General features: G+C 42.6%; 1 protein-coding gene across 1 annotated transcript in view; it reads right to left on the bottom strand.

The window, feature by feature from the left end:
* The window catches only part of LOC133133243 (collagen alpha-1(XXIII) chain), a 105,822-nt gene that overhangs the window by 11,412 nt on the left and 77,398 nt on the right, over positions 1 to 17,012 (bottom strand). Inside the window, exons 6-15 of the mRNA XM_061249343.1 lie at positions 13,199 to 13,225; positions 11,897 to 11,923; positions 9,707 to 9,733; positions 9,114 to 9,140; positions 6,590 to 6,649; positions 5,152 to 5,259; positions 3,105 to 3,131; positions 2,972 to 2,998; positions 1,226 to 1,279; positions 310 to 369 (exon numbers count right to left, since the gene is read on the bottom strand). Coding sequence (XP_061105327.1) covers positions 310 to 369; positions 1,226 to 1,279; positions 2,972 to 2,998; positions 3,105 to 3,131; positions 5,152 to 5,259; positions 6,590 to 6,649; positions 9,114 to 9,140; positions 9,707 to 9,733; positions 11,897 to 11,923; positions 13,199 to 13,225 — 444 coding nt within the window. The remainder of the gene's footprint in view (positions 1 to 309; positions 370 to 1,225; positions 1,280 to 2,971; positions 2,999 to 3,104; positions 3,132 to 5,151; positions 5,260 to 6,589; positions 6,650 to 9,113; positions 9,141 to 9,706; positions 9,734 to 11,896; positions 11,924 to 13,198; positions 13,226 to 17,012) is intronic.

Below are 17,012 nucleotides of genomic sequence, written 5' to 3'. Positions count from 1 at the left end.
AAGGCACACAGACGCGAAGTCATGCAGCTTTGGTCGTCTTTTTAAGATGCGATTGATTTTACAATTTTAGTAATGGATACTATTTCGTTTTTCGGCAAAGTGAGCAGTAGCTACATTTTGACGGTATGAAAAGGTGAGCATTGCTGGGCAGAATGGTCCGTTCTTGCCTTTCTGCTGGGCAGAATAAAATAGACTGGTTGGGGCAGGTCCTCCACCGTCCCACCTGAAACCAGACATGGTACCCAGTCCCACCTAATCCACCGCTCCCTCCTCTCTCTTGTCCCCCCAGCACCCCACCCCACTCCTCACCTTCAGGCCTGGCATCCCGTCCATCCCCCGCTCGCCCACACCAGCAGTACCCTGCTCCCCCTGCAGGCCACAACGCAAACGCCTGTGTCAACATGTCACCCTCACTCACAGCAAACAAAACTACACTGCAAAAAATGACTGTTTTAGTGTAATACGACTGTAAAGACCTTTTATTTTTCTCTCACGTACAGAATATTAGCCTGTGTTAAGTTACTGTATGCTCAACAAATTAATGAAAAAATATATAAATAAAATATAAAAATAAAAATAATAATATTTTTACTATCTCCAGTGTGTAATACCGTGCTTTATAAGATAGCATTTCTTTGAGTCGGACAAATATCTGATGACGTAGCTTAGAAAAACTCCACTAACTAATATGAAAAGTATATGTAAATTTGCATGCGTGCTCTTGGCACTATCTTTTCTTTGTCAAAATCAATCATATATCATATGGGTAGTTGCCTTCATCAAGAGAGTTGGCATGTCAACACAATGTTCCTGCCTTAAGGGTTTATCAGAAAAATATTTCCCTTTGCCTCAAGCCCCCAAAACACATGTTCATGAGATTCTTGCTGGTAAAATGTACTGCAATCTGAAGTCAGATGTTTTTTGGGGGGTTTTTTTCAGCATGAGAGAATTGTGAAAAAGCAATGTTTGGTATGCTGTAAATTGCTACCACAATAAACATAAGTAGCAGCAGATGCATTCAACAATGGGAGTGACTCTTTCCTTTCAATTGAACTGACAATCTGTCAAGTTGTGAACACAACCATGACTGCTCCCCCTCCCCACCCCACATCAGCATTGAGGAGTATTCAAAATGTGTCTTTTGTGTTTCGCAATCTCCACATTCCCACATAGACACACACACACATTAGCATAAGTGCTACCATTGCTCCGCTCATGAACACACCTTAGCCCCGGGGGGGCCCTGGGTCCCAGGAGCTCCCCGTTCCCCGTCCTCCCCCTGTGCGGAAAAGACAGAAGGGTCACAGACACATGAAAAGCCCTCCATTTTGATTTTTGGGAACAGCTTTTGTGACTAAACCGTCCTCATTGGAAAATATTGACTCAAAAATATAAACCATGGTTCTGAAGTTCTGAATTGCAAAAATGTGTTCCTTGCCCTTTGTGAAGACACTGCCATTTGCAATCCTTTACAAAGAGTACACATTTCACAAGTGAACCGAGAATGTCTTTCTTGTATATCTGCAATGTAAGCAGCTTAATTCTCCCCATACTTAGCGATTGAATAAAGAGAAAAACAGTGTAATGCAGGAAAGATGTTGAATGAGGGGAGATCTAGCTTCTGCTCCCCTCAAAAAGATATAGACAAATAAAGCAAATAGACATTAAGATATTTTTACTACTTTAAATTCTGACTCTAAATTTCTAAAAACTTTAAAAGTTTGCATTATTGATGGCTGAATCACAGTAATATTAATGACCATTTTCTCTTTGTAACCAAGGAGGTAATGTTTAAAATGTTCTTAAAAATGTTCACATTCCACTTTTTAGAAAATACAATACCACAATACAACTAAATGTGTTTGACTTTAAAGAATACAAAATGAAATAAATCAGTGGATTTACTAGTTTAAACTGGTAGACCATAGAACTTCATTCAAACAGGATTCATTCAAACTCCGAACAGACTAGGTGTATCTGTTGCAGTTGTAATCCAGTTCCATGGTTTAGCAGTCTATGCTTGAGGTTTAATATCACACTAAACACAGTATATTCAATGCAAAGAGTCTTGACACAGATTTAGGGGTCAGTGTTTTTAGAATGAGTTCCCTTGACTGTGAGAGCAAGAGTATCCTTAGGTTCCTTCAGGATTCATCTCCTCTGGGATCCATTGCATTACATTACAGTTTTTTAGCTGACGCTTTTATCCAAAGCGACATACAGTTGATTTGACTAAGCAGGGGCCCCCTGGAGCAATGTTGGGTTAGGGGCCTTGCTCTTGGGCCCATCAACTGCACTTATCTAATTGTGGCTACACTGGGGCTTGAACTACCAACCATCCAGGTCCCAGTCCAGCACCTTAGCCACTAGGCTATCGGCTGGATCCACTGTCAGCACTGTCAGAAGACCAGAGCGCGTTTAGCCAGGCCGTTTGTTTCTATTAAAACTGATTTTCACAAATAGGCAGGGCTAGTGGACGAGCCAGGCCCCTGTCTGAAGCGTGTGAGGGGGGTAACTGGGTTTCAGCCAGACCTCACAGGCTGTTCACACTCACGGGCTGGAGAGAGAATGTTCTAGTCTCTCTGAAACTGCAAACCTCTTGTTTTTCCACGCACCAAATGTAGGGGATAATGAATGGGAAATATTGTTACAAGGGCCTAGTTAATAATGAATGTGAAATATTGGGAGAAAGGCTTTAAAATCTATATGGAAGTCAATTGAAGATGCAGGATTTTGATAAGTTTTTCAAATAAAATCCTGTGCAACTGGCACTGGTGTGGTAATGTACGGTACCAAAGTGCAGGGCCATAATGCCTTGAACACTCATAAAACAGGTTCACTCTGGAGCATGTGGATGGTCCACAGCCCCACAGACTTTTACGAGCAGCAGGAAAAGTTTAGATATGGGCAGTTTTGTTTTGGCCAGTTCTCAGTTCACAGATGTGCTGAGATGTGTTGAGATTGGTCTTACCTGTCTTCCAGGTGGGCCTCTCGGACCCTGTAAGTGAGAGAAAGAAATCCTTTAGGGACATGGAAAACACTGTGATATGAATTCTATCAGTACAAAACAGTGTACACACAGAGATTCCCATTACTATACCCACCTCAATGCCATCTTTTCCTGGAGTGCCCTGCAGAGAGCACAGACAGTGGTCATTATCATAGGACAGACTGTTTTTATGTGGTTAATGTCTCCTGGGGCACTCTTTACTATAAGGTTCATCAATTGCCATTAACTAACGCATGCAGTTGTTAACATGAATTAATGATGGGCAAATAGTACATTTAAGTACAGTTAAGTACATTAACTTTTTCCTCAGTTAATGCATTTATTAACAACTATCTGTACAAGAATATTTATACATTAGCAAATCATAGGATGTACCTATAATTAGTTAACCATTAACAAATACATTAACTGACTTTTTCATTCCAGTATGAATTGTCAATAACTAATGCAGCTGTTAACATGAATTAGTGATGTACAAATACATTAACAGAGCAGTACAGATTCACTTTTCAGAAGTAGTTAGTTAACAACTACATTAGTTCAGGCCAATTCATGGAACCTTATTGTAAAGTGTGACCGTTCGCTGTGTTCAGGATAGAAAAACTATGAGTTCCATACACTATACCACTAGGGGGCGGCATTTGCTCAAACAGCCTCGATGTTCAGTAAGCAAGTACGAGACCGGTACTGAAGCAGGATCTGTGACAAATAGAGACCTTTAATTCGTAATATGGGGGACTTAAGTAAAAAGCCTTTATATATAAACATATTACCCTGTTTTACATGAGCTATGTTTGAATTTGTCTAATGTGCCACGTGCCAATTATAAGATTGGGAAGGAGGAGATTGTTTTTTGGACTGCATTGCAATGTACCCACACTGGCACTAAATGCATACGAGTTCCTACCTAAAGCCCTGCACCTAGACTGGATATAACACAATGGAATGGAAACATACAGCAGCCTTTCAATAGAAAAATGATTTTGGACATATGCGTATCATATAGCTACGGTGATAACACATTACCCCGCACCATAAATCACAACTCACGGCTGATGAAAGACTATCAGGAAGAAAAGATAACACGGTGGTTAATGGAAAATAGGATTTTATTGGCTATTTTAAATCGTAACATCTGCCCACAAGATGCAGAGGCAGTTTGACTGACATCATTTCCTTCTGTCACTTTGTAGCGCGCAAGTTCTTTCAATCAATTTTAACGGCTTGAAAAATCAACGAAATTCCGCTTCAGCTTCCACTTTCCGTTGCCATGCCAACAGCAAGGCAGCCAGGTGATCTTAATGTAAATTTAGCTCAGATGCAAAGCTGGAAGCACAGGGACACACAGAAGATAAAGTCACGTCGGGTAAAATAACGAAAAACAACCCTGACGGACGTGCATGTCCCGTATCGTTAAACCGCTGTCTACGCGAACACACTGACCTTTGAAGCGATAAAGTTAATGTGAAAACCATGCCGGCCGGCTGATAGCCGTCCCTTTGAGACTGAAATGAATAGCTGTATCAGAGAGAGACGGAGGACGGACAGGGGGCTGCTGACGTGATCTGCACCCGTCTTTGACAGGTCGCTGAAGGAGTGGGTGGAGTGCTCTGTCCTCTTCTTCGACAGGAGCCGCATAAAGACGGATTAGGAGCTGCAGATTATTGGTGTGCAGAGCGGCCATTCTCGTGTTCCAGGTTAATAATACTGAAGAGTCATATCGTTCCCATTTAAAACCAGCGGATGAAAGGCTGCGCCCGCTGAGGTCATTCCTGAGTGTCCTGGTAGACATTACAGTACAGCAAAGACCAGCTTATAATGGAGACCCAAGATGGTTCTCTCTCTATGAACAGTGGGCCTCATGCAAGAACACTGACCTCCCCATTCCTATAAGAACTGCTCACTCACTGCCTGTTTTTCACTGCAGTCTGAAAACTCCTCACACTAGGCTACAGTGGTTCTCAATAGTCCGTGGTTCATGATGGTTTGGTTCATGGTTCAGGGTTCATGATGTACTGCATGATATCGTGGGAAAAGAGCCAAAGTGAGATTTCAGGTTGGATGTGGGATGGAGGGGTAGGGGTGTAATAAAAGAGTAGTGAAATGAAATAGAAGATTGGTTGTGGGATAGGATTTCTTACCGCCTTTCCAGGGGGGCCTTGGGGCCCATCATTCCCCAAATGTCCGGGGGGGCCTCTTGGACCTGGGGCCCCAGGGGGTCCTGGAGGGCCAGCCTGTCCTTGATCACCCTGAGGATGAGAGAGAGAGAGAGAGAGAGAGAGAGCACAGTTAAAGCAAGTGATTAACTCACCTACTCTAGGCCCTGTGGCTCTCCAAGACCAGGGCTGCAGTTCCCTGAATGGGTGCTTGAATCGGACAAACTAGAGCATGCAGAGGAAGTGAAAACTAAACAAAAATAACTTCTCAACTCTGCATGGTGCTGTTATATCCTGTAGATCAAATGTAGATGGGGTCTGGCAAATTATGGACCATTTTGTACTTTTCTGTAGCATCAGGAATAGTCTGGCTTCATATAGTCTGACAGACCCATTGCTTGACTCAAATTTGACTCCGATATTTTAATAATTTCAGCAGTTGAAAACTTGATCCAAAGAGTCCAGAATACTTGAAGACTTCTTAGACTTTTAGTTGCTTTAAATTCTGCCCAGGCATAAATTTGGGTAGACAGTTATGGTGAAATAATAAAAAAACAGCTTTTTTGAGATACTATCTCATAATTATAGTACAGGAACATTCTTGTTCGCAACTAAGCATGTCTCTGGTTTGTATATATTACAACTTTTATTTCTGCCAAACACACAAATTATACTTGGTTTCTAAGAAGAAAAACACTCTCTGAAAGGTCCAATTACTTTTCATCTTTCTTTCCATTAGTTTGAAATGGAGCATATGCCTGAAAACCAGCATGCAGAAGAAGTTTAACAGGGAAGAACCATCACCTTCAAGGTGAGTTCTTCCCAACAGGATGAACTCCAGAGCCCAACGGCGGAAAGAACACCAGGGCCAGGAAACCAAAGAGGAAGAGGTGGGAGAAAGAGAGAGGGGGAAAGAATGAAACAGATTGAGCTTGGAGGACCAAACCAAGAGGGAAGCGCATTCATGAAAAACAGAAGAAGAGGGGAATAAGATATTAGGAATAAGGGAGTGAAAGAGAGAGAGCACAGACAGAAAGGTGGCAGGAGGAAGTTTGTCTTGTTAGAAGGTGTGGAGCTGCTTGTGAACCCTTATGGAAATAGAATATACTGCAATTAATAAGAAAATATGATGATAATTATATTTCACAAAGTGTAATTTATTGCTATATATTAAAGTGGCTGTAATTAGTATATTTTGCCCATCTATTATGAAGTGTTGCAGAGAGCCGCATTTAGCCTAGTGGCTAAGGTGCTTGACTTGGACCTGGAAGGTTGGTGGTTCAAGTCCCAGTATACCCACTATGAGATTAGTGCAGCTGTTAGGCCCTTCTATGTATATTTATTTCAGTATATTTTCCAATATATTCCAGGTCCATAAGGGAGGTAAGGTTGCTGTGAGGAGAGGTGGGCGATGGACACAAACCTTCACTGCCAGGATCTGGTTACTGAGCAGGGCTGCAGAGGCACTGTGCGCTGGGAGACCCTGGGGTATCAGAGGGGGGCAAAAGGGCAAAAAACAAGCGGTGGTGACGACAAGCGGGGCAACACAGAAGAGATGTCATACATTCAGGCTCAGGTCTGAGAGGTATCAAAACTAAATGTGTTCAGAATATACTGTATGTGCGCAAAATTCAACAACTGCACGCATCTCCCTTTTTACCAAATCCACATATCGGTTTTCAAAAACACCACGGTGAAAGAAAACAACAACGTTGCGCGCGTTTTCAGAGAACGAACATCGTCCCAGTTAAGCGCTTGCGGTCGGATGTCGACGGTTGCTCTGAACGCGAGCCATGACAGAACCGCAGCGGTCGAACAGCGTGGCGATGCAGTGCCGTGAGGTCGCATAATTTGGTCCTGGAGTGCAGTTTATCTGTCAAATACTGTACATTTCAATGGCTGCTCGTTCCTCTACCCCACAGACTGTAAGAGACGTTTTTAGAGGCAGGAGAAACCACAGAGCACAGGGATACCAGCATGACCATGTGCTTTATATTAAAGAACAGTGGTTTGAATGGCATGACTGTGGGCTCAAACTGTCTCTCTCACTCTCTCCCTCTCTCTCTCCATCTCCAGCTCTCTCTTCTCCCTCTCTCCTCTCCTTCTCCATCTCTCTCCTCTCTCCTCTCACCTCTCTCAATCTCCCCCTCTCTCTCAATCTCCCTCTCTCCCACTCTCTCTCCTCTTTCTCTCTCTACATCTCCCACTCTCCCCCTCTCTCTCCCAATCCCCCTCTCTCTCCTCCGCTTCTTTCTCCCTCTCTGACACCGATGAAACACAGGCCCTGCTCTCTCTAAGCACATGAAGTAATGTACGATGGCTGCTAATGGCTTCCACACATGTATGCCATGATTACCTACAGAAAAATATACATGTGATATTAACTGTTATTATTATGTATCAAAGTCAATGGTGAATGAATCTATAAATATTGTTCTTATCATACTATAATGTCAAATAAAGGAGGGTGTTTTTTTCAATGTTTTCATTTCTCCTCAGTATGGGGCTTATTCCACTGTCATTACTTATTTCTTGCCTTTGAAACTTTTTCCATTTCATATTCAGCACATTTAAGCCTGGGACCACCTTCATTTCTACAGACAAGAAAGACTGCTACCCATGAAATAGTGTCTGTAGTCAGAGATGGCTTCATAGTGAGTGATTATAAACAGGGCACTGGGGTCTGACTCCACTGCGTGGCTTAAAATACAACGAAAGCTGCATTCCTGTGTTCAGAGCACAGGTCAGTCCCACGCAGAGATCCTCAAGGTATAACATCATTCAGGCCTGTTTGTGCATCAGACCTGGGTCAAACACGTATTTCTTTTAAAATGCTTTTCTGTGCTCTATTAATTTTGCCTGGTGAAACTGGGCCTGCTAAGAGGACCAGAAGGCAGGGGTTTGGAGTACTTTATAGGCACCAGTAACATGTTGGAAAGTATTTGAATCCCCAAAAAAAATGTGTTCACACAGGTCTGCTGTGACACAGGTCTGTATCATAAACACAGCATACACAGCCCAGGTTTGAACCACGACACAAAAGGGCTGAAGTCTCTTCCCTTTTCTCACAGTCAGAGAGCTGTGCTGTTTCAGTCTGTCTGACCTCCATAGCTCCTACAAATGCGTTATAAAAGAGGCCTTTGACCAACACAAACTATCCCGCTCAAGCAGTTGTCAAGGCCACCCTTGATGTGTTCCAATTATTAATCTCTAAAACAGTTTTTAAAAGGTTTTCTTTCAGGTTCAGCCGGGAACACCTGTCTTTAATCCATCTTCAGGACCAGCGCCCTTTCGCATCCGTGGTGCTGACACAGTTTGATATAGTGCTTCAGAAAAAAGAAAAGAAAGGGAAATGTCTCTGATCTTCCCACCTCTGCTAAGTGCTGCCTGGAGACCGAGTACACTTTAGTGGGGGATGAATTATAACGGTTTTAGATGTGCTTAATACCTGGCGGTTGTATTTCAAGGTGGAACAAAACTATCTATTTTACCTTTGTTCTGAGCCCCTCCGTTATATCTTCTTTGTGATTTTAGGGAAAGGAAAAAGACACACACTAAGCTTCTATACCAACTGTGGCACTGAACAGCATGACTGCAGTGGACCGATGATTGGAAATCAGACAGGATATTAGAGGTGCTGTGTGGTCTTAGATCTTGAATCTGGGTTTTCAACAGGAGGTCCACAGACCACTGGACATCCTTGGGGGTCCCTGGCCAGACTGCATATGCAATTACCATACGTATATAGATTTGGGAAAATATTTTAAAATATAACTTTTTACTGGCTGGATGAGGGTCCCTGAATCAAAACCAGATTAAACCCGTGGTCTGGTACACCTCAGGGCCACATTTCAGTGGGATATCGGTGTAATCAGGACTACGCAGCACATTAGTGGAAGTGTGTTTCTATCTATTGCACACATTATCCTCACAGTGTAGGGACTTACCCTAGGCCCTGTATCTCCTTGGTCCCCCTGCAAGAAACTGGAGATTTACTAACGGGCAAACAACAAAACACAGTAATACAGAGAATATTGCCACATTATGCAACAGTCAAAAAAGCATATAATATTACACTGCTGGCATTAGCAGATGCTCTTACGCATGGCTAGTTACAATGCAAACACAATAACACAGAATATCTGGAATCAATAATTCAAGCTAACCAGTGATTCAACTCCAAACATCTGCATGGACAGGCAGTGTCAATGCCAAGACAAAGTGGATGTTTATGTGCAATAAAACTGAGGGTTATAGAGAGACTAACCTAAGTGGACTTGATTCCATTGGTTGGTTGCACACAGGAATTAATACTGAGACGAATACTAATTAGGAAACAAGTAATTAACAGGGCTTCCTTCATCAATATTTCCCTTCCCAGTTTGTTAAAGCTGTTGTGCTTTCTTTACCAGAGATTTTGTTATGAAGCTACACACAAGAGAGAGGCCTCCAGTGCAGTGAGGCAGGACTGTAATCGTGTTCATTCTTTACACAGAGCTATGTTCCACTGCAGGGACACCTGCTGCTGAGTGTCATTTACCTTATCACCTTTTGGGCCCGCCAATCCCTGCACAGACAGAGGAAATAAGATTTAAAAAACATTCAGTCAAAACTGTTACAAACACAGCACATCAGATAAAAATCAAGCTTGGCCCCCTCTCTCCCCACCGAAAAACAGAACTAGACTAACAGCATTAAAAAACTGACCATAAACGGCATGGTTGTCAATCAGCTTGTTAACGTTAGCTGTTGCCCAGCAACGGTTCAGCCTACAGGGAGCAGTGGGTACGTTTTCATGCCAGTTTTGGCATCTGCTAGCTGCTAAGCCGGGACAGACCGAGCTTAATGGCCTACAAAACGCTTTGCGTTCATGTTCAACAGGGCACATCTGCCTTTTTTTTGTTTAGCGTGAGAAGCTGTCGTTAGCTATAAGCAACAACAACGCAGCACACCCCACTGTACAGTACAGCTCGCACATGCTCAGAACGTGCGTGTGTGACAAACAGAGGCGCTCTGGTCTGACTTTTCCTCTTGTTGACAGTTAGCTCTCGCCCCTGAATGAGCTCGATCTTCCCCGCAAGATCAGCGCTCTCCTGATTTCAATTAGCGCCCTGATGACAAACAGCACCGGAGCCTCCGGACTGGCTGTGATCACAACCAGGCACAGCTGCTAAGAGACATCTGTAGAGCGTTGCCACGGTTTCTCCCACTCAACAGAGAGGGGCTCACATACAGAGCTCCAGTGGTAAGTAACAGGCTGTGGGTGGAGCTACTGCAAACTGTCGATCACTGACCTCAGCGAATAAATAAAAGCTTTGATATATTTCAATAGCTCCACCCATTTGGGTTTCCCCCATTCGACTTTGATTCAATGCACTGTAAAAACCTAGTGGCTTAGCCAATTAGAATGCAGCGCAATGAACCTACAGTAGTGCCAGCTATCTGGTGTGTGAAAGAAGAAATTCAATGAGGAACTGGGTAAAAAAAAAAAAGAATTTTTTCAAATGTTAATATTTTATTTGACTCTTTTTGAATAAAGTAACTTTATAAATATTTGATTCCTCTAGAATAAAAGCTCCACCACCTTCCTTGACATTTTCTTCAAAAGGAAACAAGCAGTCTGTGGACAAGATTATTTTCTCACAGCGCCTACTCGGTTGAAGGTGATTTACTTCAAGGCAAACCAACTGGCAGTGAGGCACAGTGTTAGACATAATGGCTTTTAAAGGAGGCCCAGCTTAAAATAATAAACTCACACCTATTCTGGAGCACAACCCATGCTCTTAGCTTCTCCTGTAGACTACAATACCCTCAGGGTACCCTGGGTAAACACACAATCCCGTCACTGAGTGATTGACAGATCTATGCTGGGATGGACCAGACCCAGGGGAGGGTAAATACTGCGGTTCTCAGAACGCATACTGGAGTCCAAGCTCATAAAATGCCTCTCTGCTTATGCCTCTCTCATCCCACAATGCCGCCGGACAGCGAAAATTGATCACACGTTTAAGAGAGGATGTGTCTGTGTGTGTGTTCCATCTCACGCTCGGAACAGAACCAACATATTTCGCTAACACTTTATTTGAAGGCTCCTACATAAGAGCTGTATACATAACTCCTTCATAATCACGACATAGCACATCCAGAAGCACTACATAAGCAGTCAAGTGTTTACGTCAATAACCAACACAAGGATCTGGTGTCAGTTCACTGAGTATGTTAGGGCAATGTCACTTGCTGCAACAATGTTGACATACAGTAACACACCATATGCCTATTTGTGGCTATTGACATTATCACTAATGAATGCTTATGTAGTTCTTATGAATGTGCTATGTATTGTTTTTGAAGCAGTTAAATAGTTCTTATGTAGGAGCCTTCAAATTAAGGGTGAAGATCTGTAGATTAGGCACTGGCACCACTGACTCCTTGAGTGAGGCTCACTAAAGTCGCGACTGGAGAGTCCTGAACTCATTAACTTTCAATCACAGAAAGAAAAAAACACAAAATGTTTGATTAACATGGGGCAGCATACGATAGCTCCGCTCATTTACGGTTTAGTGAAGCTGAAGATTGAGCTGAAGGACTTTGGTAAACGTTTTAAATTAGAAGGGAACAACAATTGTCAGGGGAGAGTGGCATCTATGAAAATGGTTGCCAAATGAATGCTACTGAATTTAAACAGACCCAGTTCCAGTGGGGGAAAGTTGGTTGTATGTCAAAGACCTACCTGACTTCCCGTCAGACCTGGGGAGCCCTGTGGGCAGGAAAAAAACACATCAAATTTAGTGTAGAGAAGCAAAGCTGTGAATTTGTTTCATAGTACTTACCACTGAAATCAAAGTAGTCACTGAATAATTACAAGTAGCTGCGTACCTACACAGTAAATACTACGTAAATAACCAACCCCCCCTCCAATATTCAGCCAGATTATTATTCTTGAACTAATATTCTCTTATTTTTCACCAATACCTTATCATATTCAAAGAAACCATACAGGAAAAAGACCAAATGCAACTACAGATGATGAATAATAAATAGAAGCACAAAACAAGACTGAAATACACTGATTTATTCAGTTAGCTATAAAATACATATCTCAAGTGTCATTCCACTTTTACTGAAAGTTTAAAATAGTTTTTTTGGACCCAAGCCGAACTCAAGAGGTTGACTTAAGCTAACATATTCTCTGAATAGAAGTTGGTTTCCAAAATATCTATCCCGTTCTATTTTGATTTGGTTTGAACAATACCAGTCTTTTGCTTCCATCTACAGATCTACATCTAGAGATGTAATATTATACTCCAAGATCTCTTCCTGCTTCTTGAAAACCAGTATTATAATTCTTGGCAGATGTACACATGGCAAAATGTGATTGTTTTTACTACGTGGTAACAATTTTTCTTTTAGTACATTTGAAATGTAATATTTATGGTAAGTGAAGTTGTATAAGCAGAGTGAACTGCTCTAAGCTGTGTGGTTGTAGTAATGTACATATGTACTTCTGAGGTGGGACCACATTACCACTCCAGCCAGACGCATAGATCATGAGTACTGCACAGCGTAAATTCATTATGTGTGTCTGTGCGTGTATGTGTGTTTGTGTGTGTGGGTGGCTGAGTGGGTGTGTGGGTGTGTGTAGGTGTGTGTTTATGGGTGTGTGTATGTGCGTGTGTGTGTGTGTGTCTGAGAATGGGTGTGTGTGTGTGTGTGTTTGTGTGGGTATGTGTATGTGCATGTGTGTGGGAGTGGGTGTGTGTGTGTGTGTGTGTGTGTCTATGTGTGTGTGTGTGTGTGTGTGTGTGCATGTTAGTATATGGGTCTGTATGTGTCTGTACAAATATGCCTGCATGTTCTAATATGTGTTCTTACTCAGTAAAGTGATCCACATCAGTAAAACAGTGGAGTGGTGATTGTGGATGGACAGTTGTGTTCATTATGTGTGTGTTGGGGTAGCTATAAAGCACCTGGATACCATCTCTAATGTAATGTTATCTCTAAACACACAGCTCTCGGACGATGTAACACTCACAGGTTTTCCGTCCATGCCAAGTGGACCCTGGAAGACAGACAGAAGATGCATTCAGTCAAAGAGCAGGGGTGGGATTAATATTGCCATACAGCATATACCAGCATTATAGTTGTTATCATTCCATATATACTGAATTTCACATTTGATAACACTGCTTTGGTAACACTGTACATCCCTGTTACTCAAATCATTGTCCTCAACGGCTGAGAGCTGCCAGGTTACCACCCTCCCATTATCTGGAACTCAGGTGTGAAGACAGCCTGGCCAATCAGCTGCCGTAATTTTTCAGTTAATTACCATGCTGTTCTAGAACTCCACTGCTTTCAGTCACCAGTAATGATTGATACATCAGCATTATAATGTTCAGTTAAAAACATTCTAATCCTGTCATGTGTTTCTTCCACCCATGAACTCAATAAACCAGCTGATTTCACTAATTAGTTGAAGAATTGTGCTAATTAGCAAATCCAGGTGAATGGAACAAAATACAGAGAAGGACTGAACCTGGATTTTCCACCTCTGCATATTTGTGTCCTTACACCTTAAAGGGTTAATATGTCCTGATACACATTGCACTCTACTGGACAGATTCTGCGAGAAACCAGCTGGTCACCATCAACATTTTGTTAATACAGCACTGGAAGATTGATTCTGTGACTGTTACACTGCAGTAGAGCCAGGAATAACTACCAAGGGGTGGTTTCTGCAATACACTTGGCCATCACATTTTGCACAAGTCACCTTTGACCTCTTTAAGTGGACAATGTGTGAGTTATGTTATCTGCTAAGGAAACAAGCTACCCGTCCTCGACCATGGAGCAAGCCAGCTATACCTCCGAGAACACAATCCATCACATCCCACAGTATAAAATATCCTCCTCTGATACTGGGTTTACATGAACTGAAATATAAACTCACTTTCAGAACCCAGTAACACACAAACTATAGTAAATATGTAGAATTCTAACCCACTCCACCAAGATTTACTGTTCTTTTTAAGATTACATTACATTATTATATTATAGCCATTTGCCAGACGCTCTTATTCAGAGCAACGTACAACAAAGTGCATACCCATAACCAGGGACAAGTGCGCTGAAAGACCCTAGAGTACAGTTTCATGTGCTAAGAATACAAGAAAGATAAGGACTTGGGCCTTGTAGATTAATCTGACAATGGATTATACTGTATGTATAAAACCTTTCAGAAGTGTTGGATCATGTGGATCGGGTGCCCAGTACAAAAATATTTTTAAAAATCACATCTTTTGGCACCCTCGCCAGTTTATTTCACACTTCTCTTACTATTAGAGATGTTAGAGTGTGAGTTATTGGTGCGGTGGAGAGTTCAGTCGGTTTGAAGAGGGAGAGGGAAAGAGGAAGCACAAAGACGGACGGGTAGATGTAAACTATGCCATCTGCACCACAGCCCTCTAACGCACACCACATGGCCAAGCCCAGAGAGACACCCTCCCTCAAATCTAATTTTACACAGAAACGTATAGGGAACCACAGACCCATTCTCTTATTCTCTCTCTCCCTCTCTCTCTCTCTCCCCCCCCCCCTCTCTCTCCCTCCCTCTCTCTCTCCCTCGTCACATGACGTTGAGGCCCCAGTGTCCAGTAGCTGTCCAGTGCACCAGGGTGCTGAAACATTTGACAGATAGCGCTCCTGGCATCTCACAGACCCCATTCCATGGAGCCACACTGCACACACTGCACACACTGCAGGTCCACTGTGCTGATTCACACCTCACAACTACACTCAGCGTCCTGCACTATTCACACAATCCCACAGCATGTCCTGCACCCATCCCCAACTCACCACAATTCAAATGAACACAACCAACCTACATCCAACCCTTGCCATGACAAATCATCAGGCTCACACCTATTGATGACGCAAGCCTATTTGAACAGTTTCAGGCTCTCTTATTCAATTAAAAAGTCCTAATTTGTCATAATGGTAATGCAATTAGATTATATACAATTTAGTCAACAAAAACAAGAAAATATATTCTCAAAACTAATCTGGCACCGCATCATAATAATAATCTAAAATAATATATATGTATATGTATATAAAAAGGAAAAAAAAGGAAAATGTACGGACTGAGGAGCTGTGGCACATATTGCAATACATATGAAAAAAAGATTTTGGAAGGAAAGTATAATCACACACATTTTTGGCAGATATAAGTCACTATTTTCCAGAGCAATTTACATTCTGTACATAAAATTTGAGCACACAGCTGGATATTAACTGAAGCGGTTCATGTCAGGCATGTTGCTCCAGGGTATAACAGCAGTGTTTCACCTGGGAATCAAACTTGCAACCTCAGAAAGCTCAGTTACCGAGCCATTATCCTGACAAATAACAACCGCCTGGACGTGTTTCACATTCTGAACAACTGCACCGACCTTCTCGGCTCGAACGAGCCTAAAGAACAAGCCTAAATGCTAAATGTGCAGAGGGCCTGGTTTTCTTTGAAATGCTGCGAGCATGACCTGAAATTACATTGAGTCTAAACCGGTGGTTTCATCTGGATCCCGTAGATTTAGGTTTAATCTCAAGGAAGGTACAAATGTGTGAGAGGGAGGTACAAATGTAAGAACAGAAGGTTCACATAGAGGAAAGAGGAGATAAAGAATGGAGGAAGCTACAGGTTGGCGGGGTGGTGGGGCTGAATAATATGGAGGTGAGGACAATGGGAATGGAGTGCAGGTGTAAGACAGGAAGTCGCAGATGGAGAATATTATTTACTTTCCTCACATCCTATTGTGAGACGGACTGTTCTCTGGGAGCTCAGAAGATCTGTGCGAGATCAGTCCGTGCGCACGTGTCAGGCACTAACACCGTCGAAGGTTTCTCTCCACAGGTTTTCACCCAGAGCAATTTTCACATTCTGCACATTCAGATCTGAGTCCAAGATATCCCTGGTGTAAAATCCACCTGTGACCAGCTTTAAATTACCAGCTATCAGCTGTTTCAAAACCTAGTATGAGCTGTTTGTTCAGCAGGGCAGTGCTTTACTCTACTGTAACACTGCGTACAGCTCGCGCTCACTCACGCATGCATCGCCAGCAGAGGGAGACATCGCCAACACATTGCAGCGCTCCGTGCCAAAACCAATAAACTGGTACTGCATTCATAAAGTCCTGTGGTCTTAGCTTGCAGCTAACTGGAACCGCTTCACGAGGAGCTCTTAACAGCCCAAACCAAGTAAACTGTTACAGAACGATGTGAGGCAACACTCCAAACAAGGCTCTTCTGGACCATTTGGAAAGTCACAGCAGGAAACCGACCTGAAGAAGCGACACAGACTGCTGGCCCTTAACAAGGGACAGGGATTAAGGGAAACTAAACCACCATGCAGCAACACTGTGACCACAGATGATACAAAACAAAGAATAAACGGGCGGTCAGGATGCAACATACTGTGATTAATGATCTATATGATGGACTTTCTCATTATTTGACGACTTAATTTAATAATACATTCATCTAATTTAAGTGCGTTTCTGCACAAAGCCAGAAGACAGGGGCCTGCGATACAGTCTCATAAATCATACCAAGGATCAGATGTTACAGGAGGAATTTTGCCTCATCATTACAAATGGGTTTATAAACACAAACACATGCAAACCCACAGTGTGTTTATGAGTGTTAGCAAGTCTGTATACAGCATACATGTTTGTACCGGTCTGCATGTATTTGTGAGGCAGTTTTAACCTGGAATCAGCACAGTCAATCACAATCAGCCAAAGGATTTGGTCTGAGACCACATTGCTCCTTTTCGTTGAACACACATTCCA

This window comes from Conger conger, chromosome 7 (genome assembly GCF_963514075.1).
Source record: "Conger conger chromosome 7, fConCon1.1, whole genome shotgun sequence".
In the NCBI taxonomy this organism is placed as follows: domain Eukaryota; kingdom Metazoa; phylum Chordata; class Actinopteri; order Anguilliformes; family Congridae; genus Conger; species Conger conger.
This window is presented reverse-complemented; position numbering and strand designations above follow the sequence as displayed.